We start from the raw sequence: 10,985 nt of genomic DNA on the forward strand, positions 1-10,985 counted from the left end.
TCATGTGGAATATGGCTTAGCTTAGAAATGCCTTAATAGCTAAAAAGAAAAGTAGCAGCATGCATTTTGGTGGATTTGGGGGCAGAATGAGCATCACTGCTTGACACTATTGGTGGTTGAAATGGTCTTATTATTTGAAGACAATGCTTTCAATGTAAGTCATAGAAGTGGTTTTTAGTGCAGCGGTTCTCTACATTATTTTGTAGCCTGATATCAACTTATAATTATTGCCCAGCTAGAATTTGTTGCTGTTTTACATGTCTTTACATTTGAGTCAGAGAACAGCTGTTTTTCTATTACATGATAATAATAATTCCCAGTGGATAAACCAAAGTTGCCTTAAAAAGTAAAGTACAACTTCTCACGTGTCAGAGGGGTGTCTAACATTATTTGCTGTTTAGCATTGAAGCGTTTGCTGGGGGAGGGGGGAAAGCTGCCATTAGTGATATTAGTTCCACCTGTGATTCTCATACTGTGAGGGGTCTAAATGTCCAGAGAAACGCTGAGAAACATGTCTCTGGGCATTTTTTGATTACGAGTCTTAAGGGAATGGTGGGGAAGTGAGTTTCACAACAATATCTAAAGCAATGGTACAGTATGGAACTGTTTAAAACAAAGGGGAAAAATGTGGTTGGACAACATGTCCATCAAATCCCAAACATAAAGAGAACTGCTTCACTCTGCACATATTGTTTTAATAGAGAATATTTTTTTTGTGTTATTTAAAAAAAGATATTTTGGGGTAAAGTTTGGATACAAACTTATGAGGAACATGTGTGAAAAGAAACATGTAGTTCTTGTTCTGCATATATTTCTTTTGATCACATTAACCTGGCTCCGTGTCGGCAGAGAGTCTGCAGATGGAAACTAGCCCAAGGCTATAATCTGGCATATTTACATTTGTTAAAATGTTCATTAATATGTATTGCCCCTCTTTCTAAAAATAAATAAATAAATAAATAAATAAGTTAAACATGCAATAGGTTCTCTCAGAGATTGGCTTTGATAGAAACACGCAGCACGAACCTGTCAAAAGCTGATACTTTGTTTTGGAAATTTTAGATATTTATACACATCTAGAAGCTACAAATAGGCAAATTAAAAGGAAATCTTGAACTCTTGAGTCAGGTTATAGCGGTGGCGGTTTAGTTCCATTAGTGAGGGACCAGTGCAAATTAATCCAAACTTAAGATGCTTCCTGGACTTCCATAATGGCAACCCATCTACACTACAAGCCTTTGGAATTGACCACATTCATATTTTAACACAAACAGGTGACAGAGGAACCTTTTACAAAGGAAAGTTTTCTGGATAATCTACAGGCCACTAAATACTCTGTTCTAACTGGCAACTTTTCTTTTTTATAGACCTTCATGTTGTCTGTAATTGATGCTGCTGTGTGTGTCTTGCCTGATTTGGACTAAATTTGGTGAATCCTTTTGGGCTTGGTGTTTATATCCTTTTTTTTTAGGTTTTATTGGTGGAATATTCGAACCCTCACCCTTGTGGGAAGCTTTCTATTGGTGAAACACAGCAAGAACAGATCTGGTTTGCTCATGGCACCTCAAGTAGAAGTGATTTTGAATCCAGGAACTGCTGCAACTCAGCAGTTGAAGTCAATAAAAACTTTGTTCTGAGTAATAATTTTTATCCTGTGCTCACACATTTTCTATCCTTGTGGGAGAAGCCTTTTCCAGGTTCCCCAGAGTAACTTGGAATTACTGAATGGTTTAATAATCATGTGGCTTTCAGGTTTTCAGCCCATGTTAACACTTACTTGGCCCAATGTGTTGGACGTGGATCTCCATTAACATCTTTAAAACACCAAATGAGGGAACAGATTTTAAAATAATGTTTTTCCATCCCTCCAGTACATTTCCAGAGAACATTTAGAATCAATCCCAAGATGCATTTAAGCTGTTCTGCCGGTATGTGGTGGTTCATTTTCTTGCTAAGACACTTTATGCTGTTAATTTTTTTTCTCTCCAGTTTGTCACCCGTGTTCATTTTACAGCTCGAGCTCAACTTCAGAACTCACACAGTATTGTCTTTCTTCAGCAGGTGGCTGTGTGCTGGTTTGGCATTTTACCGCCTGTGTTGCTGTGGTGTAAAAAGTCTATTTCCCCGCAGTGGTCTGCTACCAGTAATTACCTCAGACATCAATTTATTCTACTACAGCTTAAGTGCTAACACGGCTAATCTTGTTAGAGTGATGTGATTAGCAGGAACATCGCCCAAGATCACACCTCCAGGGTATGAGCAGTTGAGATGAAGCCTTGGCCTCTTTCTGGCCTCATCCAGCCACAACTGATGAATTATTCTGTAAAAAAAAAAAAGAAAAAATGGATTTACTTGGATTTTATGATAGTTGCATGGGTTCATAAAAGTTGCACAACTATAACTTGGATTAAACATTGATGCATTTATTGAGTGCATTAAAGAGGACACTGTCAGAATATGTAATTTTACCTTTTTAATGCACCAACTTCAATTAAATAAACTCTATTCTTTCTATAAAAAGAAAACAAAAAAAGCTTTAGGAACATTAACTATGTCATTTCCCTTCTAATCTTTTGCATATCTCTGTTTTAAGATCACCAACATCTGGTTCTGCTTGTACCCAAGGAGTGTAAATCATTGTTGTAGTATGGGGTGTTGCAACAACATCCTGTCCCCACTGAGAATTATTTGCTTTGTGGAAAATACATGTAGTGATTCTGCACTCTCTGCTCACTTCCTGAGAGGGCTCAAGGGTCAGATATAGACAAGATAATTCTTGTGGCAGCGAGGACCGTAAGGACGAAGGGATACCATACAGATGCTCAGTGCTGTGACAGGATACGTAATAAGATAACATTCGCCTAATGGATGGTTCTTATCATTTGCAGTAATTGAAGACATAATGGAGCTTGATCATAATCCCCTGGAGGTGTAAATGGCTCTGTTGCTGAGCAAAGTGAGTTACTCTCCTCCACAACCTGCCCTTCCTGAAAAATGACAGGTATAAAAAGCGAAGAGCTATTTGCTGCACGTCACGTATTTTCAAAACGTTTTCCAGACCTTTGTACCTGCTGCCTTTTGACCCCCGGTGACCTTTGAAGAACCGCCTGCCATAAAAACCTCAGCAAATGTGATCATTCTCAAATGACCAGGTCACACCTGAGTGAGCAAAAGTCACCAAACAGGACTTCCACTTAGCCCAAAGTGTTTGCTTTTCCTTTCTTTCCTTGTTTGTCTTTAGCCCAGGCGACGGCTTTCTTCAACAGCCGCCACTGAAACTGAGGGGATTTGCAGGATGGCTGCCACGCCACCTCATCTATGACTTATCCATGTCAGCGACATTTGCAATAGGTTGCAGCAGAGAGGCGAGGATGTGACCTGCTTCTCAACACCTGTCAGACCTTGAGAAAGAATAGGGGGAGACGAATAACAACCAAGCTGTGTCTGACGGTTCTGTGCAATCAATAAAAATAGAAATTCCTTCTTAATGCAGCTGGATTACACAAGCGCGCAGACGAGTTCTTTCCTTTTCGTGCCTGAGTTGGGTTTTTCCTTCTTTTCTTTTTGATCACACATGAACTGTTTTAGTGGTTTAATAAGTCACTTTCATCAAACTTACAGCTTCAATAGAGACAGTTTGGCCAAGGGGGAGTTGTAAGCTCTGAGGTATGCATGCACATAGATTTACACAATGCCGAGAAAAGGTCCATATGTTTTAAAAAAAAGCGTGGCAAATGAGTGACAGATGAATCGCATACTGAAATGCAGGAAACGCTTTGAGGAACCCTAGCAAGAAGTGGGGAAAAAATAACAGTGTCCCAACTCTCAGGCTCCACCCAACTGATCTCCCCCGACATACACACACTTTTTTGAGCCCGTGTTGCATAGTGATTCAAGGGGATTCTTGTGGCAGCTATTAATAAAGTGTGTTGACAGGCTCAGTCATAATCAGACCCTGGCCGTTCCTTTCATGCTGCAGAGGACGAGGGACGGTGGGACTGTCATTGGATGAGAGCTGACATAAGTGGAAGGAGAGAGGTGGCCAAAATATTGAAGTAAGACTTAAACAAAGTGCTGTCTGTGATTATGAGCATGATTTTGCATAGTCAATTAAAATGCAGAGCCAAATTGAACACCCTTAAAGGATTATGCAACAGGGCTAGATTTGGAATGTTAATCATCTCAAGCTGTCAGAAGTAGTCAATTTCATAAGACAGAAAAAAGTTGATGATTAAAAGCAGACGTTAAGGGAGAGGAGGGGAGATAGTGCTTGAGGTGCAAGGGGGAAAGTAGAGAGGAGGAGGAGAGAGAGGAGGAGAGGAGAGGTGCTATTGTGTAAGAGCTCATGTGTGGTTGTTTGTGTATCTGCAGAGTCTGTTGGCCAGAGTGAAAGATGGGTCAAGACAATATGTAGCTGACTGGCTCCAGTGTAACTCATTCATCACTGTAGAGTGTGTGTTTGTGTGTTTGTGTGTGTGTGTGTCAGAGAGAGAGAGAGAGAGAGAGTAGTGGTGGGGTGAGGAGGGGGTTGTGTGTCAGACGGTGTTCCTCCTCGTCCTGCTCCAGCGGTTAAGTTAAATCAGAAGCAGTCAGTGACACGCTGCGGTGGTCTCTCTATCTCTCAGCCCGTCCTGCTCTGAAAGCATCAACAGCCTCCTGGTTCAGCACTGCAGGTAAGCACTGACACTGCCTCGCTTTCAGGAAGGATTCTCACCAACTTTCATCTTTGCTTTCATTGATGAACGTTAGCATTTTAGGGATAAGTTAGAGAAACTGTTTTCTGCTGATTCTTGGTGCAGTTTGAAAAACTTTTTTTCATTTACTAAAATGACTAATATTACTTTCAGAACCTGCAAATGAAAATAAAACAACACAACAACATACTGGCTTTATTCACGAAGTAAATCAGCGCAGTTTTATTCCTTCTGTTTGTTTACTCTGTCTATGAAATTCTTCTGTGTTTAAAACCCTTAAACCAACTACAGTAAATCTGCGGTAGGAATGAGAAGAATTCAGAACCTAGTCATGCCATCTATACAAACCCAGGTCTTATATCTCCATAGAAAATTGGATCCACTTCCTGATAAACAGTATCTCCGTGCTCTTTGAAAATCCTCGCTTATGAAGAATTTAATCACAAAAAAAACACGTGAAAAGGTGAAGGAAAAGCAAACCAGGGGTAAAAAGAACTGATGGAATTTAATTTATAGTTGTGTGAGTGAAGGCGACAAAATTCATACTATTGAAGTAATAATGAGGAAAGAAGAAGTTAAGGGACAAAATAAAGTGCTGCAGACTTCTCAGAGTAAAAGTTGCTGTCAAAGTTTTTAGGAGTTTCATTCCCCCCTCTCGTGTTTCCATATTCAAGAGACTTGTTCTCAGGTTATACGAGGTTTTCTTTTTTTTAACAGAATTACCAAAACAATTGGAAAAAAATAAAAGATAGCAGGATTTACAGTCTCCTAGGTTATTGTCGTAGTACAAGAAATGATTGGAAGCCTCTCAGGCACAGGTTTGTGTTGTTTGATTGTGTACGTCACATGAAAGCGCAGTTCTATAAACAGAAAGATGCAGACATAACTTCTGGAGCCAATATTTCCATTAGCTGCCCAGCTGCAAGCCATAAGTCAAGTCTTTGATTAGTTCATGGACACTGTCACAATGTCATACACACATGTATTATTAATTTAAACCCTTTGATGTTTTTCTATTTCTGGATTCATGTTAAAATGAGAGCTTTACTGTATCACTTTTTTAATGCAGTGGCAGATTCTTCAGCAGTTTAGGGAGGTTGCCTCACTTCAAGAAGCTCATGATTTAAAGCAACACCATGCAAGCTGAGACGGAGGAGGAAGTGAGTTGTAGGAGGCTACGGCTGAGATGCACTATGCAATTAGACACCATTGTTGTTCACCTTCAGGGAAAGGAGGAAATTTAAGGTTCAGGTCTTGTTGTTGGTTAATTAACTCATGCTGAATTTGTATTTCTTTAACACCTTTAGAGATGCAGGATGCACAAAAGTCAGAGGCACCCATTGTTGCAGAGCATCCTGTTGACCAAACAGGGCTGAAACAGGAAGGTGGGGTGAAGTGGCCTGTTTCCAGTAAGATGAACCTCACTTTGTAATAGGCTGATATAAATCATTAACTCGATCAGCCACTGATTTTAGTGGTTTTCTCTTTGAACAGCCAGATGGTGGTGCTCATGTCCGAGCAGCTGGGTTCTCAAGCTAAGGGTAGCCTCAGATAGCTCAGTTGATGGGAACTTTCTCGCTGTCCCAACTTAGACAATCCTATTATTCTAAACTAAAAGTGATTTAATTTGTCCTTGTTTTAGTTTTTGTAAATAAATCCCATGTTCCCAGAACGATTCCACTTTTAAATGCCCCAAAATAGGACTCAAATGTTGCTACTATAATGTCACTCAGGATTCAGCCACAGAGATCTGGAGGGCAGAAATGTCCCCAAACTTCCTCCTAACCCTGATTTTATCATTCAGTGTAAGCAGCTTTGTTTGCAAACAACTCTGGGCCTTTGCAGCCTTTTTGTCTTGTCTCAGAGGATGCAGCTTGCGCACGGACTTTGTGAAGGTGCTGTTTGCCTTCCTGTCTGTGGTCACCCAGGGTTTATAGCTGCCATTCAGTAATGTGCCATCTCACTCAAGCTATAGCTCACTGGACAAAGCCACCCTAAATAGCCTTCTTCTAAGTCACCTTCTTTCTGTGCCACCTTATCTTTATTATAGATATTCAGCACATGGAGCCTTGTTTGTATTAACTCAACACACGTTCCCTTACTATCTTCATCTCCCTCATGGAAAAACACTGGCGTTGCACTGCACTAATAATAGTAAAAGAGTGTCCATTTTCTCTCCTATTTCCATTTCTGGCAATCAAAAATCTTCTGAGCATCAAGAGATTTCCTTTAATCGTTTAAAAATCCCCAAACTGTGAAACCGATATTCATTTTAATGCTCTTGTTTGCATGGTTTGATATTACAGTCACCCACCGTTATAAACATTAAGAAGCAAAACACCCGCACTTTGAATCCGAGCTTCGACATCTGTGTCGGTGCTTTATCCTACCTGTTACACTGGGGCCTGTGCAGGAAACTCGCAGAGATATTCCATTATTCTGCTGCCCTTGGCATCCACACATCTTCCACACTCGATAAATCCCACATCTGCAGCAGATAGGGTCGTTGCTTTAGTGCACGCAGGGTTTTTTTTTCTTATTTCGTTTTTTTCAAAGAATTCACCTACTGAAATCTGCTGAAAAATTAGGATCTTTTTATTATTCTCAGATAAAACAGTTGTGCTGCTGGAGCTCAGACTCTGAGCTCAGTAGATGTGAAGGTAAAGTGTCTGCAATAGGTTGATTCGAGTAGCTTAAACTCCAATGAGATTGTGACAGGAGCACATGGCTACTTTTAAAAAAAAAAAAATCTAAATGTATAGAAACACCCTGGCTGAAATATCAGTAGTGTTTCTGTCAAAATGCGCTGTGTCCCTGCTGAGTCAGCAGTGAGACGTAAAGAGTAAAATCCTAATGCTAGCATGCCATCTTGTGGCAAAATCCTGCTCCGTTTACTCAGACTGGTAATCCAGGGAATTCCATTTCTGTCGTGACAGCTGTATAATAATAAAAGGTTAACTTCTCATTCCCAAAAGAAATCATAAATCAGTTAAACAGTTGTTCATTATCTTCAAATTGTATTTGCCTACTTATGATCTCTAAAGACAGAGTTATGTTTTCTTTGGCATCAGATTGGATTTACTGTAACCACAAATATTTCTTGTTTTTTGTGCAAGTTTGGGTAATCTCTTCAGCTATATTGTCATATAAATGAGGCTTATGCTAATATTATTACATCAGCTCCACTAATGACACCCACAAAGCTATTCTATTAAACATAAAGATGCTCAGCAAAGGAGAGAATTTGTTTTTTATATTCCCATTTCACTCTAAGCTTGTGCAAATCAAGCATGAAAAAAAAGAGAAAAAGAAAAAAGAAAAAAATAGCCCCGAGGCCAATTTTCCGCAGCACGCAGGTTTGATTTTCTCACAGAGCAAAGTTTCCACAGAGCTGAATCCCTGCTGTCCTGTTTGTTTAGGTGTGTGCTGATTAGAAGTTCTCATGCTGTGTACAATGTATCTCGGCGCGCCGAGGGTTTAAAACGTGACATGTCTTTTACGGTGACTGGAGCCTCGAACCTCTCCTCTCCTCCCCTGCTCCCTCAGCGCTTTAGTGTTTAATGGCGTTGTTATCCAAGCTCGCGCTTTGCCATGCGGCCTTCATTAACTCAGGTCATAACACGAGGCATAAATGTTCTCCTTCCGGGTGCTGACAGTCCAACCCAGATGGACCGAGCATTTGATAAACACTGTACAGTTTTACTGTTGCCCTTCATTAGCCGAGGGACGATTATAAGGCGAAGGCAGAATGCAGGCTGTCTGAATAATGACGTTTTTAAAGGGCATTTTTGGAATATTGAATAACATGCAACATCTGTTTTTCATGGCTTCTTACTTTACAGAAATAACATAAAGCGTCAGGATGGCTTTAATGTGCAGGTCTTTAATGAGCTGGTGTAGAGTGAGCATTTTCATGGGTGCTCGTGTGGATTAGCGTTTATGGGCCGTGCCAGCAGTAATGATGGCTCCTCTCCTGGGCTGCCTGTGACATTTTCTTTTTTTGTGTGTGTGTTTCTTTTATAGGACTCGCTGAGGCCCTCTCCCAAGGCCTGTATCAGTCACCACAGACCAACCCTGCCTACAGGGACCCTCCATTTGGGATTTGGTGCTCAAAATGCAAAATCTAACGACAGAAACAACAGACGGTTTAGAACTGGCATGTGGTATGTCTGGACACCATGAAATAATTTTCACCCTGGTACCCATCGTCTATGGCTGTATTTTTGTCATCGGCATTGTCGGAAACAGCATGGTGGTGGCTGTCATCTACTGCTATATGAAGCTTAAGACGGTGGCTAACATTTTCGTCCTGAATCTTGCCGTGTCTGACCTCACGTTTCTCATCACTCTACCAATGTGGGCCACCTACACCGCCACAGGCTATAGTTGGCCCTTTGGAGGATTCCTGTGCAAGGCCAGTGCAGGGCTGGTGATTTTTAACATCTACACCAGCATCTTCTTCCTCACAGCGCTCAGCCTAGACCGTTACCTGGCTATTGTGCATCCAATGCGATCGAGGCGCTTCCGCACCGTGGTGTATGCGCGTCTCACCTGTGTGGTGATCTGGCTTTTTGCCTTCGTGCTCAGTGTGCCCACAGCGGTGATCAGGGATCTCCACGACATCTCACACTCTAACACTACAGTGTGCGGCATTCTGCACCCGACTGAAGAAAATGAAATGTGGTTGAAAGAGCTCCGCCTCGCCATCAGCCTCATGAAGATCCTGCTGGGCTTCCTGGTGCCCTTTGTCATCATCCTCACTTGTTATTGCCTTATTGGGCAGGCGCTGCTGGGGGCCACGCACATACAGAAGAGCTCTCGTTCGCGGGACGACGAGGTACTGCGCATGCTCGCAGCAGCTGTCTTGGCCTTTTTCTTGTGCTGGGCGCCACACCAGGTATTCCACTTCATGGAGGTGCTCACCCAACTGAAACTTGTGAACAACTGCTCCATCGTGGAACTCATTGACACCGCCATACCCTTCACCATATGCATTGCCTACTTCAATAGCTGCGTGAACCCTATCGTGTACAGCTTCGTGGGGCACAACTTTCGCAAAAACTTACTCCATCTGCTGCGTTGCTCCCGAGGTGCAGTTCCCGGGCCTCACCCGAGCATTAGCTCCAAGATGAGTGCACTCTCTTTTCGCGCCACAGAGGCACTGAGCTTTGCAGTCAAAAGTAATGCCTCCTCTGACGTGAAGTAAAGGGGGGGGGAAAGGGGGGGGGGGGGGAGAGAGAAACAGGGTACAGTTGACCTCTCCTCACTCTTTCAGTTTGAGGTCAAAGACCTGGGGATGGAGACATTCCATTCTTTTTTTTTCTCCATGCCCAACTGTATTACCCAGCACTGAAACATCCACAATGATTGTAATGTTGTGCACATGTTCCTCTGTAGTTGCAGAATATTTATTCATATACCATTCCATGTCACGTAGCATGCTGGCAAATTTTCCCATCTAACCCTGTGAAATGAATGAGAGTGTCACAAAAAAGCCATATTAATATAGTATGGCTCTGCAAGAAAATATTATACAGAATTACTGAACACTTATCCCATTATTTATAAAAAGATATGCATGTTCTGCAAAATTATGTCAGCATTGTGCCTCGATGATACAGTGCAGTACTATAGTGTCTAGTGAAAACTATCCTTTGCTCTCAGCAGGTCGTTCACTAGTTGGAACAATGCTAAAAAAAAGTGCTAAGCCACTCATGAATGCTCTGCCAGTGGCAACATACATGAAATAATTGGAAATGTATTGCAAAATGTCATGTAAATGTATATTTGCAGCATATCTAACAAGGTAACTATTTTCTGTATGTTATATAGTATAGTCAGACTATGTCCTCTTTGTGAAAATGTATATTTGTTTGCATATCAACACTGAAATGCTACCAAGTCTGGGAGTGACATGCTATCAAAAATGGAGTGCCATGTAAATAATCCAGGCTGGGAGATCATTGTCAGTGTCTTTGGTGGTTGTCTTTGTGGTATTTAAACTTGACAGGTGTGTTTTTTTTATACCGTGTAGGTGTACATTTTGTGAATACGAAAATATAATTAAAAAGAAATAAAATACAGTCCAAGGTGGATCTTATTTTTTAATAGCTGAGTGTAAAAAGAGACAAATCATCCTGATTAGTCGTGAAAGCAAGTCACACATTACAAAAAACACTTCTGATAACTGTGACCTACCAGCCATGTAACAAATGACCTTGGTTTAAAAATGCCTCAAACACGTCTTGAATCTATTAATCATTGACAGTACATCATGTAGGCTCTCGTTTT

At 41.3% G+C, this 10,985-nt stretch overlaps 1 protein-coding gene across 1 annotated transcript; it reads left to right on the forward strand.

The window, feature by feature from the left end:
• The first annotated feature begins 4,526 nt into the window (after positions 1-4,526).
• Positions 4,527-9,900, forward strand: agtr1b (angiotensin II receptor, type 1b). The gene is made up of 2 exons (XM_085362311.1): positions 4,527-4,673; positions 8,718-9,900. The coding sequence occupies exon 2, from the start codon at positions 8,809-8,811 to the stop codon at positions 9,898-9,900; it is 1,092 nt and encodes a 363-aa protein (XP_085218437.1). The 5' UTR covers positions 4,527-4,673; positions 8,718-8,808.
• Positions 9,901-10,985: the final 1,085 nt, after the last annotated feature.

Source organism: Diplotaxodon limnothrissa, linkage group LG9 (assembly GCF_057381915.1).
Source record: "Diplotaxodon limnothrissa isolate DT_005_m linkage group LG9, D_limnothrissa_male_GT1.1, whole genome shotgun sequence".
Taxonomy (NCBI): Eukaryota; Metazoa; Chordata; class Actinopteri; order Cichliformes; family Cichlidae; genus Diplotaxodon; species Diplotaxodon limnothrissa.